Here is an 18,134-nt window from a genome sequence, read left to right as displayed (position 1 = left end):
CTGCACAATGTGCTGGCTATTAAAGATGGTTTCATAGTAGTCAAGACCAGGAAATGGCAATCTCAAGTTTGGAACAAAAAAATCACTTTCTAAAATAGTGACATGGGTGAAAATATCCAACGCCTGCAAGACTATTATAAACGCTTCTCCAGATGTTTGCATCAAAGTATGCTGGAATTGTAGCATAGCTCAGAATATTTTCATATGAGGAAGTTAATGTTTGTCTATATTTTTCATCGTTATTTTTCTACCACATATGGAATCCTTTGGTTAGATATTTGTGTAGTCATGCTGATTGTAGGGAGGGGGCATGTTTAGTTAGTAAGCTTGGCTGCATAAGGAAACATAATTGTTTTTATCAGTTCAAATTGTCTAGATAATGGAATTAAATATGCAACAGTCATGATTTATTTTGTCAACTATCATGTTCTGCATGATAATGCTGCAGTACCACCAAGGAACAGAAGCTCATCTCCTGATTCCTTGTAGTGGGGGGAGCAAACCTGTGGTGAACATTGAAAAATCCTAGTGGAATACTAGAGTCCTGCTTATGAACATATACATCTTTAGATGAAATATATAGAAATATATTTGTCTTGGGAGGGAGGGATTTGAAACATATGTACTTGGATCCAATTTCTCCAGGTCCTTGTCTCAGACTGATTTGTTTTAAGCAGCTCCCTGAAGTATGTACACTCTTCTGCATACCTGTTTTGTTGAAAGTACACAGACCTGGCACCATTGTGTTTGCCAGGCGTTCTCTTATCTCCTGCAAGCATTCAAACAAAAGTGTTCTATTGCTCCCTGAGTAATCCGTGGGCGATCTTAACATTGAGCAAAAGTCAGAGGAGGAATTTATGTCATATTTCTTAGTGCAGGAGTAGACAGTCTCTGGAAGGAAAGGGAGGGGGGTGGAGCAGGGAGAAGACAACCACAACTCAAAATAAATAGTTGAAGGGTTGTGAGTGTGTTCATATATGAAAACATTGCGTAAGCGTAAGAATGCTGAAATGTAGGGATAATACAAACCCAGTTTCATAATATATCCTGGGTTTAATAAAACTGTTTGTATATAGGCTTTGACATATGTGTTTTCTTAAAGTAGAGCTCTCAAAGCAATCTAGACCCAGTCCTATTTGCATGTTAATTTTAGTCTCCAGTTCTACAAGGCAAATTTGTCGTGTTTTTAAGCATGCAGATAGTCCTATTCAGCAACAGGGATGATTAAAGACAAAATATACTACAGTACCTTGTTGAGAGGGAATCTTTAAGTCTCTGTTGCAACAATTATTGCACTCAGGGGAAGAAAAAATAAAAAGAGGTTTTAAAATATCCCAAATAATTAGTAGCAGATTTTTGCATGTGCCCCCTCCCTCAAAACAAAACAAAAAACATGTTGCTTCCTGAACTGTTAACTGTTACATTGCCATTATCTTTCAGATTCTCTTGCCTTCTGGTAAGGGAAAAGTGGGAAAAAAAAAAATTTAAAAAAATATTATTTCTGAAAATTAAAGAATTTCTGAATTATTTTTTGTTTCAGTCCTAAAAGTTAGCTTTGTGCCCAGCTTAGAGGCACAGTATAGCCTGCTTAGTTTAATCAAAGTCAACACTTCTTTGTTTATAATTTTCTTATACTGTAACTAAAACTGTGTCTCAGGCCTGGAAAAGGGAAACGTGATGAGTCCCAGACTCAGAGTGGTATCTCTAAATGCTTCAGAGCAATAGGAAACACGTGAGCTTGAATTATATTGTCTGTAGTCTTTAGGTGTATACACAGAATTTCTCTTGTGACAGTTAAGGACATAGATTTATAGGACATAAAGTAACCTAGTGATGGGTTTCTATTGCTGATCAGTGTTGCAATTTCTAGATTAATCTTGCCTAAGGGATTATTCTAGTTATTGTACAAGTGCACACACACACTCAGAGTCCATTACAAAAAAGGGAATAAATTAATGAGGTGCAAAATAGGAAAAGGACTGGTATAGTTTGATAAAAATTATTCATTACCATCACATATGTTCTAATGCAACTTTTTAAATTTTTCAAGATTTAAAATCTGGATGGGGAAGGTTGGATTTATCTGGCTTTTAAATGAATGCTCAGTGTGCTCACAAAAAATATGTAAGAGGAAGACTGAAAATTACTATTTTAAAAGTAATTCTTTGCATTAGCTGAGAATTATTCTTCACGAGTTTGCACAAACATTTCCTATGCTTCATGAAATGTTCCTTATACAGGTGGGGAGTCAGAGTTGTGTTCCTAAAAGTGTGTCCCTCTTAATGACTTTTTCTTTTTTGTCCAGGTTAGCTAGATGGAAATCACTCTCTCTGTGCTGTTGAACTGGCTTTTTGATGCTGAAAAAGTACAGTATGTGTGTGGCGCCAGAATTGGTTGGGAACAGGAAAGGCGTATTTTGTATCTGTACTGAACGTGTCAGCTTAGTGCATAGAAGATTTGACCCTTGTCAGGTGTTTTGAAGTTAACTGGCTGACTTATGGATTAATCAGTTTAAGACTGAAGCCAACCAGTGACAGGAATGAGCTTTGTTGTGTGAGTGTGTGTGTGTGGCTATGGTGCAGATTTACAAATTTTTATAATGCTTTCAGTCGGACCATGAAAGTCTGATGGAAAGCTTATCTCTGATCTCTGGCTATGGCCATACTCATGGGATCGTGTTTGTGTGTTTGGGGGCAGGGAGATGAATTCTTTTAACACTTGACAGCTGGCTCTACCAGGTTTCTAGCCCATAGTTTTAGGAATGACACTATTCAAGGCACTAATAAAGTTAAAACCCTTAAGCTGTATGACCAGTAGGTCATAAAAACTATTGCTGGGTATTGTGCTCAGTCTTTCTTTCACAGCTGGGCTATCATCCTGACAACTAATTCTTCTTTTTTTTTTGGTCTTTTTTTTTTATAGCTGTTGTGAACTTGGACAACTCTGTGGTTGACCTAGAGACCCTTCAAGCCCTGTACGAGAATGTGAGTAATCAGAGGAGGTCCATATAACATAGCAATACTGTAGGTCTATGTGAAGATATTTTTGGTTTGCATCACTAATATTCAGAAAGCTTGTAGAACATGTCCTCTTTTGAAGTGACTTTATTTTCCCCAAAGCAATGAAAATAATAAGCATTTAAATTATATTAATTGCAATTATGTGTTTTATATAGTGCATAATTTTTTTATAAGTAGGATAATCAACTTCTAAATGTCTAAACAGGAATTGGTTTTGCTCCTTTTTTTTTTTTTTCTGGGGTGGGGCAGTCTTTGGTCAATACTTATCAGACCTTGCGCTCCAGGTCTTTGGCTTCACTTCATAACTTTGCTAATATAACAATGCTGCTCAGTAAAAAAAAATGTTTTAATACAGCAATCATTCTATTTGTGGAACTGTAGCTTTTAATTATTATCATTTCAGGAATTCCTCAAAAATAATTTTAACTCTTTGAAAGGAAAAGTATTGCTCTAAGTTAATGTAATAAAAAGTGGTATAAACCGCCAGGGGCTTCATAAATGTCTGGGACTAATCATCAGAGTGTGTTTGACCACCAGGTATGCAAAATCAGGGATTCAGAATATACTCAGGTATGTTCTAAAACTTCACAAAGCCAGTCATGTGCAAAATTTTAAAAAGTGGATCTCAGGAGCACGTTTCTGCCTTCAGCAGAGGCCACTGAGCATTAGCTTCCTTCTCTGAGCACGCTGCCTGAATACATGGAGGTCTGGCTAGACATCTCTGGAGAAAAGAAAGAGTTTTTCTACTTACCCTCCAAAGAACCTGAAAATATGAAACATAAAGCTGTGAGCCACAGAATGACATTGAAGGCCAAAGTATGTTATTGTATTGGATTTATTATTTCTCTCACATTATGGTTTTGATAATATCTTAATTACTTTTACACCTTTCAGATTTTTGGTTTTTAGACTCTAGCTTTTTATGGCCTACTTTGGAATTATTTGTTGATTTATGGAACTTCTACTAAAGAATCCACCTGGGGGCCTGAAGAGAGAGATAGTAAGCTCTAGTCCACTTTATAGAAAAAACAAAAAGCTAAACAAAATGCAAAAATTAGGAAGCGCTTCTACTCTTATTTCATCCCTGGAGAATTAACTCACTCAACACTGCTCAGGAAGATAATGCTCAAATGGGAAACCTATTCTAATTACCCCCAAATCTTTAAACTCTTCTCAACCTTATGCCACAGCATTTCTGGTTTGGCCTGTGTTATTTTGTTTTACATTATTTTTAATCTGCTCCCTTACACATCACAGCTATATCCCATTCCATACAATCTTTAGCATGTAAAAAATTGAAGTAGTTTTATATATTACATATGCGTGATTGTGGGAGATTGTGTTGTGGGAAGTATGGAATAGATGCTGCCCTCATGATAAGTTTTTGCGTACTTCCCTCTTTTATATTGCATAAGACTTTTTTATTTTGGTTTTAAAAAAATAGTCCTCCTATATGGCTAGTGTACTAATAGGATACTTTCAAATGCTTTCCTAATGTTATCTCCAGTATATTTCAGAGTTCCAGTATAATGGATTACCTGCAAATTTGCAGTTCATTGAAATAACCAAATGCCATTGTGTTCGTCATTACCTTCACTAATTACAGAAAATGTCTAGGAAATACTGTCCTGATTGAGGAAAATATTATAATTAATCTCAGGCAAGACTCAAAGTTGGAATGACTATAATGTATTTCTTTGCTTTGAATAGAAGATAGATCAGCACAACTTTATCACTATATTTGCTTGGTACAAGACAGAAAAAAGCCCAAACCAAACAACCAAAAACCAAACAAAGAACAAAAAAAAAGTTTGTTTGGAGAGAGCTTCATAAAGGGACCTGAATTTTAGTCCTGGATCCTCTATTTGGTAAAGCTGTATCTTGAAAGAAGCGGGGGTTTTTTAATTGCATTTTATTTTCTGTTTTTCCTTTCAGTCTTTGGTCAAAACTCATCAGATCTTGCATTTGCTTCCCTAGGTAGCTTCACTAGTTATAACAATACTGTTCAATGAAAAAGTGTAAGCAATGGGTGGTACCAGAGAGCCTGGCATGTTTGACTCCTCCCTTATTTCTCAGCCTCATCCTGTGTTGTAAGTGGGGATAACTGCCTCATTTGTCTACTTTGTAGCCATTAACTTAATTTTTAGTTCTTAGGGTTTATTTACGGAATTGGGATTTTTTGCTGGATATTTAAATACCACTTTACTAGTTCTCAACCTTTTTATTTGATTTCTGTGGAACATATGGGAGCATTTGTTTTACAGTCTTCCCTCAGAATGTAATCATTTTTTCTGATTGCATGTCTGGCATGGTGCTTTCCCTTAAATGTGAATGAAATTTGGGCAGTCTCCAAACCTAAACACATCCTAATTTCAAAAGCCACCGTCCCGAGGGCTCAATTCCTGTTTACTGAGGAATTAAAGTCCTGTTAAACCACAAAATTACTGTATACATCTTAGTGACTTTTTATAAATGAAGAAACCCACACTCCACCAAAGACCCAAGCCCTCAATTTATTTAATAGTATTAAGTCATATTGCATCAAGTGAGAAGAACTTTTTTACTGCAGGACTGTATGGTACAGTCACATAGTTTTTACACATGTGTAGTTTGCTTTATAGAAAGTTGATTAAATATAAATATGTGTTGATAATCAGCTATGTATTAAGATCTAGACAATTTTTACAGGAGAGTCTTAATAGATAAAATTACATCTGGAACAGTTACTTTAATATGCTTTTACAAACTCCCTAATAGCAATCCTTTCAGGTGGCAGCTATAATTAGACAGGGGGAAGGTTAATCGAATTCAGTGGAGTTGTCAATTTACCATATGTGGTTAGGCCATAGTGGTTGTGAGGAGAAATGTACTTGTTTGCAAATAAGTGAATGTTTGCTTTGAAAACAGGTAGCCTCTTATCAGCTGAGATTGTAGCTAAAATATCACTGTTTGAAACAAGATAAGCTTGCTCCTGCTTATGTCTTCACTATATTGTGAAAATAAGTGTATAAAAATGGATTAAAAATTATGTCAAAGGATTATCCTTGATCTATGGATTTGTCTTTTTCAAATCTCTTTACATCATGAAATGAAACATGTATACTTTCTTAATTTGGCTCCTGGTAAATTGTCCACCCTGTCTCTATGTTTAAAAGACTTAGGTCAATGCTTTCAAAAACCTCAGAATGCCATTTGCAAGAGCGAAAGGCACACAGGAGTCTGAAGTGCATGCCTCCACTCTGCCACTACGATTCAAACCTTCTCCTCAATTATTTCTTGTGATTTTTAAGAAAAACCTGGCAATTACAATGCAATGTCTTAACATTTTTCTGCAAAGACTATAGATTGTACTTGACTTCTGATACATGACCCAGCATCAAAAGAATATGATAGTTGTTATTAACCTGGGTATCTCTGTATAACCTTGTTTCAGTTACTTTTGACAGTATTCTTTAGACAAGTCACTCGATGCTTTTGAAATATGTAACATTAACTTTGAAAATCAAGTTGACCAAAAAAATTCCACCGAAAAATTAAGAAACCTACATACATTTAAACTGATCTAAACTCAGAGCTAAGGTTGTGTTGTAAGGAAAAACCCTAACCAGGAAATGTAACATTTATGTTGTGAAATGGAGAAATGGCACTTATGAACTGTAGTAAAATGAAATATAGGGTAAGTTTATACTCTGGCAAAAGTGGGAAAAGAGTCAAACTAAAGCAGTGTGTTTTTTGCAGTAATTTCTATCAGATTTATGTTTTCTGACTTTAGATATAGTTAATATCAAGTTCTGGTATATTACACTATTTTGTTCCATTTAGGATGCTATATATTAGCTAAAATTCAAGGAAATAAATAGCAGTGACATTCAAAGAGGTGGTAATGCAATCAGATTTATGACTTTTATGAGAAGTATCTATTGAATGTGTTATCTCTTGACACAAATGTTGGAGGGTAATAGAGAAGCTTTTTTTTATTATCCATCTGCAAATCAGAGAATAGATAAATATTAACTGTAAAGCTAACTGGTAAAAGTTCTTCAAAAGAAATAATCTTCAATTCCTGTGCAGAAGACATGTCAGCCTTATTCCTTTTCTGTCATATTTTAAAATACACATAAATCAGAATTCTGGATATTAGAGCCAAAATTAGTGACCTGAAACTCAGGTTTGATTCTGAACTCGCACCATATACTTGGGCTGATTTTGGTGAAGAGTGTAAACCATATCTCTTGAGTTTTGCGCAAGCCTACCCATGAGTGGATCATGCTTAGCCTTTGTATCTTTGCCAGTTGTTTCTTTGCATGCACAATCTCAGAATGATGGCTTAAATGAGGAATAGTGAGTCTGCCTAACCTTTGCCCATGGGATTTGGTGGAGAAACATTAACAGCTTGAACATGCATGTGTATAATAGATTGCTGGGATAAGCACTCTAATACTTCATGATGTGTAGAAGGCCCGAAAAGAGAGTACTCTTGCTAGTTATTCTGAAGAATTTGCAAATAACGATTTAGCTTTATGCTCCTTCCTTTCAGTTTAGCAGAAGAGAATATAATTTACAGATTGGCCAGAAATAATAGAATTTAATTTAAAAAATGTTAGTATCAGAAATTTACTTTTACAAAAACTCAATTCCAATTTACAAGTGTAAATTGAATAACTAGTTTTTTGAAGTGTAACTTGAATAAATAAAATAGATCTTCCTACAAATTCATGTCATTTGCATACCTAGACTTCCATGGCTCTGACAACATGAACACTGGAACAGTGCTACCTCTCTTGGCAGCCTTCAAACTTCTAAAATTTGTAGATTTCATCCATTGTCAAGAGAGAGTTTTTACTGATTTGAAAAGAAATGGAAGCTTTCTTTTAACTCTTCGTTGTGTAAGAATGTCTAGATTAATTGAAGAAGTGTCCCATTTACACCTGCTCCCTAACACAAAACCAAAAGCAAGTCTTTTTGCTAAACAGCACCTACAATACTTAAGCGGAAACTTCTGCAGTTAGTTGGATCTTTCCTAGTCTTCACCCCGTGTCCTGATTGTGTCTTCCAAGATGAAAAATTGGTACAATTTTCTGATCTTAGTATCTTGAAAATTTCCTTCTCCTCAGGATAGAATTATACTAGCAAAATTTACTATTGTAATTATATTTATATGTCCTGTGCCTGTCTTGACAAAAATGTTATGTAGAAAAGTACCTTTGGAGGATGAATCCCCAAGTTTGTTTTCTCACACTCTGAAGGGATACTGGGGTAGGGAATTCAGGAAACTAGGTGTTATGGATAGGCCGCTGCCAGTATACTAAAATTAAAAACCAGTAAATTAGTCTCAGCCTGGCTCTTGTTAACTGAGAAAGGCATGATACAGTATACACCAATAGATCAAGGAAGGATCACGCAAATCAAGGGAAGTGATTATTCTCTTCTCAGCACTGGTGAGACCACATCTAGGGTGCTATGTCCAGTTCTCGCCTTGCCAGTGCAAGAGACACGGACGCATTGGAACAAGTTTAGTGAAGAGCCACAATGATGATAAAAGGAGAGGCTGAGAGAGCTGGGGTTGTTCAGCCTGGAGAGGAGAAAGCTCAGGGGGGATCTTATCAGTATGTACAAATACCTGATGGTGGAGTGGAAGTAAAGAACACAGAGCTAGACTCAGTGATGCCCAGCATAAAGACGAGGTAGTGGGCATCTTGAAATTGACATACTGGAAATTTCATTTAAAAATCAAAACACCTTTTTTTTATTGCAAGGGTGTCCAAACACTGGAACAGGCTGCCTAGAAAGGTCATGAGGTCTCCATCCTTGGAGATGTTCAAAACCTGGCTGGACACGATACTGAGCAACATGCTCTATTTGCCTCTGCTTTGTGCCAGAGGGTTCAACTAGATGATCTCCAGCGGTCCCTTCAAACCTTAACTATTCTGTTAATCTATGATACAGGTACTACCACCATTATAATTTCTTAGTGTCAAGAACAAAGTTTATTGCTGGGGGAGGAAAAAAAAAAAGGTTTGCAATGTTTCCTATATGATGGAGTATTTAATAGATAAGATCAGACTACTTTAGAGAAGATGACCGTTGAAGAACGTCCACAGAAATGCTGGCTAAATATTAGGATGTGTAGTATTCAAGACAGATGGCCTTGCAGTCATTTCCGGACTTCTTGAAGTAATCAGAGAAACTCTGAAGCGCTTTTGCTCTGAGTGACTCTTCAATCTCTTAATCTTTCTTTTTCATGTCGGTATTTTCTCCATTTTCATATGGAAAGATGTTCAGCAACCTCAGAAGAACTGTCTGAAACTGACTTTTTGGTTTCAGATTGCTGATGGAGCTGTAGCAGTATGATTTGAGATAGTTCCATACCTCTTCTGCTAATCATGCAAAAGCATGCAAGAGAGAATATAGATGCAGCCTATCTTTTGCTTTGCCATTATTTAAGTAGTTAGAATATAATTTTCCACTGTGGTCTTCAAGTTCTGTTGGAGTAAGTTTGAAAAATGTGTGTAACGTTTTCCTAAAGGAATAAAGGTAGCTATATTTACTTATTTTTTTCACTCTTGCACAGATTCGTGTTTTGAATCTATTTTCAAAACCACCATGGATGTCAAAAGAAGGGTCAGACGGAGAAATTTGCATTCCACTTTTATTCCTTTCCATGCTATTCTATTTTCCAATGCTGCACTTGGAAAAAATCATTTCACTGTAGCATGGAGCACGGAAAGAAGCGAGACTCTGTTTCTTTTGATTGGAATATTGAAGAAAAGACTGCACAATATGCCACAGGGTTCTCCAAGAAGCTAGGAAGTTTATATATAATAGTTTTGGTTTATTAAGATAAAAATGAAAATCATTTTACTTCAAAGAAGTATGCAGTAGTTCTCATGTATTATGGTATGCATGATAGTTCCATTGTAAATCAACTATTTTTTGTTGTTCCATAGTGTTTTCCAAATACCAAATAAAATTTAAATTGCAGTAAACAATACAAACCGATTTTCATTTAGTTTAAAAGAAGATATTATTTAAATATATATTTAAATATCGGATTACGTTCAAATGCAACCCAACAGATTTGGAAAGAGAGGTACAACTCAAGAAGAGAGTTCTTTGATCCAAAGACTTTATGAACAGCCAGTGAAAAGGGATTGGGAATGAAGACTGTTGTCTCGGTGCATGGTTGAATGAATAAATCTTTTGCAGATTACTACTAGTCAATATTATTTTTTAGAAGATATTCTGTTTTCCATCAGATGTATTTATACTTAAAATCACCCCATGGTCTAAGTAGTTTTGCCATAAGCAGATGCTAGAAGGAAAAAAAAAAAAAATCTATGAACATGATTTGTTACAAGGGCATCTTTATCTGTGTTGTTTGACTAGGTTTTTAATTAACACTTTTTAATTACTTTGTTTCCTTTATTCCAGAGAGCACAATCAGATGAATTAGAAAAAATAGAAAAGCATAGCAAGGCATCTAAGGAAAAAGAAAATGCCAAGTCTTTGGATAAGCCGGAACAGTAAGAACATACAGTTTTGCTTGCTTCAGAAAACTTTTGCTGCTATAATAAACTATCTAGAGATGTTATAAAAGAAAAAAAATAATGTACCTGCTGACAACGACTTATATAGTTTCCTTTAATCACTCATGCAGGTTCCTCTATGAACTCTCACTAATTCCCAACTTTTCAGAACGTGTTTTTTGCATCCTGTTCCAATCAACATTTTCAGAAAGCATTTGTTCAATCCGTCGCAAACTTGAATTGTTACAAAAACTGTGTGAGGTAGGTTGTGCTCTGTGAAAAGGTAGAGCTAAATTTCTGATACTCAATCTTTTTAAGTTGTACTCATATTTCAAAAGTTTTCACTTTATTTACTTTACTCATTAAATCTGAAGGATAGCAGAATAGAACATTTTATGATTGTACTTCAACATCAAAGCAAATTTTAAGATTAGCTTTTGGTACTGAGCTGTATCATGTTTTTGCCATCAATGTGTATCAGTCTCTGGAAAATAGTGTACTTTATCCTCTTGTTAAAGGAAAATCTTCCCCTCATAGTGACCATATCACTCCTTTCCAAATGAATGCCTATTCAGCCTACCTTGTGTTTGCTTGGATTTTGGAAACGTGCAACTCAATAATGTCTCTGGTATCAAAAATCAGTTAGAGCTAGAAGAGATTATGGGAGTTTTGTGGTCCCATGCAAATCAAATATATGGCTTTAAAGTGCAGGTTTCATCAGTGTTTTCATAACTGAAAACAATTTGAAACATTTTATGTAATTCTTTTACTATTTAATAGATTTCTTTATTTGATTGATTAAATATTTTCATTGCTCCATGTTGGGTTTTTATGAACTTCATGCAGAATTCTCGCCTAAATTAAATATACCATTCACAATATCAGCATCATTTAAGGAATTACTATTTTGGTTTTCTAAACAGGTGATCTTTGATAGTAATGTATAGATCTTCTATTATTTTTTTTTAAGTATCAATTTTGGAGGTAACATTCTCCATTCGCAACAAATTACATATTGGTATTATTATACTTCTACATGTTGCAGTAAGAGGTTGTTAATTCCCTATATTTGAGCCTTTATATAAGTATTATTTCTAAATACAGTATCAACAAATCTGCTTCTCAGTAATACTGTTAATGGTAAATATTATTATGAGTTTGAACACTGAATTGTTTCTCTTTCTGTTTTGTAGACATTGAAAAATGGGTCCGGAGTTATGCAGGTCCTGGGTTTGGTTCTTGCCTTTGGCAATTACATGAATGGTGGAAACAGGACACGAGGACAGGCTGATGGGTTTGGACTAGATATCCTGCCAAAACTGAAAGATGTGAAGAGCAGTGTAAGCTGATTCTAGACTTCCTGTAGGCCTGAGAATATTAAATTCTCAGAAAATTCCCGAGTAAATGGTGTGAAATTTATGACAGCATGTCAAAGAGGATTCTTTTGTTGTTATACTTAGGTGGTCACACTTCTACAGTTAGATGTATTTCTGTAGAAATATGAAAATGAACCATCTCTTTTCATTAATGTACAAACAAAAATACATTAAATTATATCTTAGTTCCCAACCTGATATATATTTGACTTTTGGTACACTGCATAGTTCTAACTTTTCCTGTATTCAGAAACAGTACTATGATCCTTACACTTAAAAGGTTCATTACAGAAATGGAAACAGTTATAGAAGAAAAGTTAACTGTGATTCAATGCTCATTGAAAATATTTGGGGGGGGGGGAAAGTCACTCCTGAAAATGATTGAATAGGCATCCTGAGGATGTGGGATAACCCAAAATTCATTCTTTATATACATCATGATTACAAAGTGTGCATTTCACATTTGGACTGTGGAACCACCTGAGTAAAGAGTTATCACAGCAAGTACTTGTTGATTTAAGATTTGTCTGGTATAGTCATCTGAGTAAGGAGAATGATAAGTAGTCTTGTTTCTTGCTCAGTGCTAAACTGTGGCTTGTGTGTTACCAGCACTTTTTTGGCTTTGATATTCAGATTGGAGTTGTATTCAAATACTGCTTTTGTTTACAAGGAAACAATACTCTTTGAGTCCCCATGGCTATGATGAAAAGACTCATCTGAATGTGGGCAGTGGTATGAGAAAGGTTACAGCAATAATTCTTGAGACTTTAAATTGGCCCCTACATCTATCTAGTAAGTCATTGTCAAGATCTGCTGTTCTGAAAGTGGAAGAAACAGATGAGTTTTTTTCCCTGCTTTCTCACTTACTAAATATACATGCTTTAGCTGCTGGGTTAGGTAATGTGATCAGACTGTTGTTTACCTTGAGTTGAGAGAATGTGTCAGCCATTTGCCTTTAAAGGTGGAAGATCTGCATTCTGGCATGATAGTTTCTTTGGTAAGCTAAGGGAGTAATGTGAATTGAAGCCTTAGTACAATGTGTTTAGAGCAGCCTAGTTTAGCTTAACCTTCTGGTTGACTCTAGATACATCACCAGTTTTAGAACCTGGCTCAGTAGAGCATTTAGGCACACTAAATTTGGTTTGGTGACTCGGGTCTTTAGTACATAATTTGATGGAAATATGACCATTAACCTTGCAATTTATTTGCTACTGATCAGTCAGAAAAGTTCTTCCAAATAGTTTTCTGAAACTATCTGAAAACATAATTATCAAAAATCCTCTTCAAATCAAAGATTTTCTGCTGAAGCTTCATTACAGAGATTACAGATGGAAAACAATGAGACAGTTTCCCCAAAGGCCCCCAAAAATGCCAAAATTTCATTTAGAAAAATAACGTTCTTTGTTTAACTTTGCTTTGATTATAGTTATAGATTAATAAAAAGATCCAAATGTTGTGAAACAAGTTGCATACATCAACCCAGAAACAATTGCTCTTTTCCTTCTTGGGAACTTTCAAAACGTAAGGGTTCAGTTTACAATCAGGTAAACTTAAAAAATCAGGAGTGGCTTACACGAGTGTTATAGCATAACTTTCTATTATTTTCTTTAATGGTTAAATGGTGTTGCAGGGTGATATTTTTTTTTTTCTTAGTGAAGGCACCAAATCAGCAAAGTATTTCTCTGTACTTGACACTAAATATTTCATTTACTTCAATTATCATTTCTGAATTTGTTTTTTCAGTGAGTTTCGTAACACAGCAAACTTTTTCCTCTTCTATACAGGACAACAGTAGAAGTCTTCTGTCTTACATTGTCTCATACTATTTACGTAATTTTGATGAGGTGAGTGAGAATTAATTTTGCTCTTTTAAATTCAAGTTAAAAAAATCAGCTTACTAAATTTGCTCTTCCGATGGCCAAGATGAGGAAATGTGCACAAATATTCTTTGTGCTTTCAGTTGTATATAAAAAAGTAACGAGCACTATGTAACTGTTCGTTTGTATTTTTGTCAGGATGCTGGAAAAGAACAATGCATCTTTCCTCTTCCAGACCCACAAGATCTCTTCCAGGCTTCACAAATGAAGTTTGAAGACTTTCAAAAAGATCTCCGCAAAATGAAGAAAGATTTGCGAGGTACTGAACCTAGATTAAGTGCTAACTGTATGTATCCCTGTTGTTATTGCTTGTATCATTTTGAGAAATTGGATGATAGTATAAAAATAGTTGTGTATTTTTGACTCCTCAATTACTATTTTGTTTCCTTAATTTGCTTTTTTGTGACCATTTAAGCAATAATTCGTAATTTTCTGTTGATAACTTGGAAGAGGTTATTAAAATAAACAACATCAAACGTTAGGTTAAATCTTTTGTTTCAAAACCAAACCAAAAGAATAATTTAACTTTTTTCTGCAAACTGATTTCAAGTCTTTCAGCATAGAAAGAATTGCAAAGGTTTGTACCATGCCCATGACAAAAAAAAAAAAGGTTGATAAACAGTTCCAAATACTACCTAGCAGATAATATATATGGTATGTTGTTAAAGACAGTTGAAATAACCTGACTTTACTAAAAAATAATATGCAAAGGAAGTAATTTTTCTCCTACTTGTGGAATGATTTCTTTAAATTAGCTCAACAAGATTAAAATAAGATATATTTGCTAGACTTTTATAAAGAACATGTATTACGTATAATACATTTCTTAATAAAATTGGGAACTAAGCGCTAAGTTTAAGTTAAGCAAGAGTAGTTTGCACAAATGATGGCTAGTATCCATAATCTTCAATATTTTTGCTAAAGTCTCTGCTGGACTGGCCAGTTATGTACCATTATGCTAAATCTTGGAGAGAAGGATTAAAATCCAGGAGTGAAATTATCTTTGTATTTCTGTTGCCTTGCTGATTTTGAATGCCATGCATCTAGAGACCAAGGAATGGTTTGGTAAACCAACCTAGAATGGAAAGTTTTCTATTAAAACAAAAATATAACATGGTTACCAAATGATATCTGACCTTCTTGCCCCTATCAGGCTTTCTGTTTCGATGTTTTAAAATTTATTTTAAACATTTAGAGGTAATATTTAAGGTTGTATCAAGGTCACTTAGTGTGATACTGAGGAGCAAACTGCAGCATTTGCTGCCCTGAACAAATTAGGGAGTGAAGATCGCACAGTTCGGCCATGAAAATTTATTTCTATACTTGCACGTTTCAGATAATCTGAGGGCTGATCTCCAAGCTTGCACATAGAGAAGAAAGATGCTTAGGTCTGACTGAAAAAAGGTACTTGAATTCAGGCGCATGTTTACAAACATCCATAGGGGCAGACATTATTCTGTTATTCCTTGCAAGTTCAAAAAAAATGTTTTTATATAGATGAAAGGTTAAATATTTTTAGATCAAGTTTGACATTTGCACACAGGCATAAATCTCTTATGGAATAAATCCACACTGTGCAGTGATCAAAGCAGGGGTTCTGTAAAAATGGAAATTACACGCTTCGCTCTGCCATCAGACTGCAGTTGAATTCTTTCTGTGCTTCCAACCCAGCCCTTAGGCTGGAGTCTCTGTTGTCAGTCTGGTCTGTAGTTAATGAAACTGAAGAATAACTGCAGACACCATCACTCTTTCCCTATTCCCTTTGGTACAAACTTTTTGGAGGACAGCATCAGACCCCTTCTGCATCCTCTCCTGGATATGAACCAAAAATTTCAATATCAGTCTATCTCATTCATGACTTCTTATCAGCCCTGAGTGATGCAAAATGCTTTGTATTGGCTCTCTTTTCCAAAGAAAAGTGTCACCCTAAATTAAAAATAATTTTGTTAAAAAATTTTATGACTGCAAGAGCATTCACTAAAAATTCTGGGTATTCTAATAGTTTAATTGTTGTAATGCTTTCAATGAGACAGAATAGCCAAGTTTAATGACAGACTTTTTTTAATAGAGTACAAGTTTTAGCTGAATGGATAAAATTACTTCAGAATGATTTTTCTCTACATTTAGTTTAAGTACACCACCAGATTTGCTAATGTGCATCTGGAACCTTATGAGTTACTAGAGCTAGCAAGTGCCTCGTTAAAAGGCTGAGCAGGAAGAAGGCTGTAAGATGCTGAGAAAATTCTGACAAAATTCTAAATATGATCCTCTCCTTTTGAAGTCAGTGAGACTAAATGAGTATTGGGTATTCCTGGGAAATACTGACTTTAAAGCCGTAGCAATAGATGCCCATGAACATGTTCATTTTATACTGAGATGCAGACTGTAACCTTGGACCTATTTTCATCAGTAATTACACGGAAGATTTCACGAGAGGATTTCACCATTTTGGGGGTGGGGGTGGGGGTGGGGGGTGTTTGCTTTGTTCTTTATTGCTGAAAAACTGAAAATTGCACGTAACATCGATGCAGGCAGTATCACCAGCTTAAGGGTTTTCTGTCCATGTTAGTTTCAAATACCCTGCAAACCATGCACAGTGAGATCATGCTTAGTAAAATAGGGGAAAGGAGTATTGGAGCCCAGAAACAAAAGCTGAATATATTTTATTTTTGTCTTAAAAAATTTTTCATGATCATTATCCAAAGGTAAACTTCATCCCAGAAAGGCCCTTTCATAAAATTATGGGGCTGCTTAAAAAAACAACCAAAAAACCCCACAAAGTAGAGGAAGGTTATTATAAAAAAATAAATGTTTTGTAACCACAACAATAGCAGTTCATTCTAGTAATACTGTATTTTTCCATCTCAATATGTCAGTAGCCTACACAGAGACGTGCAGATATAAATAATCTTCATGGTTCTGTAAAATAATTTTGCTGTTATGCTCTTTCACAGTTCTGAGCTTGTATTTATGTTTGTATTAAAGGAGTTGTTATGCTGATTGCTTAAAAAGAAAAAACACTCATGATATTCAAACTTGTATGTTTTCTTCCCTTTTGACCATGGAGGTTCTTGTCCATTTTTAAGTTTTTATGAACTGTATGCCTTGTGGTTGGTAAATGTAGAAAAAGAAACTCTCTTCTAAGATTTCAGACTAAAAGTATAAGTCCAAAAGACTTTCAGAAAACATGTTGTGTGCCTGTTCCAAGATTAATAAGACAGAAATTTAAATTTATTTTTTAAATTGAAAAAAAAAAATCCTCCCCTAAGATTATAGTGGAAGCTACACTAACTGTATAATATCAAACTTGCAAATTGTTCAGTTTTGAGTTTGTTTTTTAAAATAATACAGACCCCAGGGATTAAGTTTATATACTAGATTTTTTTTTAAGATAGAAGACCAAAGAACAGGTAGATCCTTTTACTAACAAACCAAGTGAGTTTGGCTCCATCTGTTGCTCCCAGATTTCACAGCTCTCCAGGATTCTCACTTTAGCCTTTTTGACTTCAGTGACATATAGTTTGTTAAGCAACTCGATCTGCTTTTGATCTCTCCTGGCTGTCAGCAACGTTCCTTGATGCAGTCATGCCAAGCAATGACTTCTGTTCCTATGTCATTCCACAGAAGAAACTTTAGCACTTGCCACATGACTTAAATCAACTCACCATGTAAAGAAAATTGGGCATCCAGGGTCACAAGAGCAGTGCATGACTCTTGCTGATTAGGACCTGTGTTGTATATCTATTATTATCAGTATATTTTTCTCGACACTTCAGAATGCTAGAGGTGGGGCAGAAAGATGTGGAAAATGTTTATTGAATCAATTAATGTTTTAATCCTCTCTGCTATGACACTCTCTGGAGTGGTTTAGGAAAATGTTGGATTTGTGGCCCATGAAATTCTTCAAGACATGTATTTAGTTTAGGAAAGAATTAGGACACTAAAATGGCAGTGAGAGTTACAGTATTTATGAAGCACTTATGGCAAGTTAAAACTGTTTAGAAGCTGTTCTTTGGCTTCACATTAACATTTTAGCTTTACAATGGTAAGTTTATTCTTGCAAATCAAAAACTAATTCATCAGTTGTCACTTATTGCAAAACTTTCACTGAAGCTCAGCTAAAAGGGAATTAGAAACAATGTCAGGCAGAAAATAAATCTGACTAGCAGAATTTTGAAGAGATGAGTAATACCGTATAATACAGACTGCTACAAAATTGAGTTGAAGTTAGTACTTGTTTATATGTCATAATGTTGTCATATTTAACATCTTTGAAAACTGATTACAAATAATAATTATAATAATTAAATATTATTTTTGTAGTGATGCTTTGTT

At 34.9% G+C, this 18,134-nt stretch overlaps 1 protein-coding gene across 1 annotated transcript in view; it reads left to right on the top strand.

Moving 5' to 3' along the window:
* FMN2 (formin 2) overlaps nucleotides 1–18,134 on the top strand; it is a 164,301-nt gene that overhangs the window by 92,139 nt on the left and 54,028 nt on the right. Inside the window, exons 9-14 of the mRNA XM_074820532.1 lie at nucleotides 2,923–2,984; nucleotides 10,452–10,543; nucleotides 10,678–10,807; nucleotides 11,740–11,886; nucleotides 13,707–13,766; nucleotides 13,938–14,058. Of these exons, the coding sequence (XP_074676633.1) occupies nucleotides 2,923–2,984; nucleotides 10,452–10,543; nucleotides 10,678–10,807; nucleotides 11,740–11,886; nucleotides 13,707–13,766; nucleotides 13,938–14,058 (612 nt within the window). The remainder of the gene's footprint in view (nucleotides 1–2,922; nucleotides 2,985–10,451; nucleotides 10,544–10,677; nucleotides 10,808–11,739; nucleotides 11,887–13,706; nucleotides 13,767–13,937; nucleotides 14,059–18,134) is intronic.

The sequence above is a fragment of the Strix aluco genome, chromosome 3, assembly GCF_031877795.1.
Source record: "Strix aluco isolate bStrAlu1 chromosome 3, bStrAlu1.hap1, whole genome shotgun sequence".
In the NCBI taxonomy this organism is placed as follows: domain Eukaryota; kingdom Metazoa; phylum Chordata; class Aves; order Strigiformes; family Strigidae; genus Strix; species Strix aluco.
The sequence above is the reverse complement of the archived record's forward strand: the minus strand, read 5'-3'. Positions and strand labels throughout refer to the sequence as shown.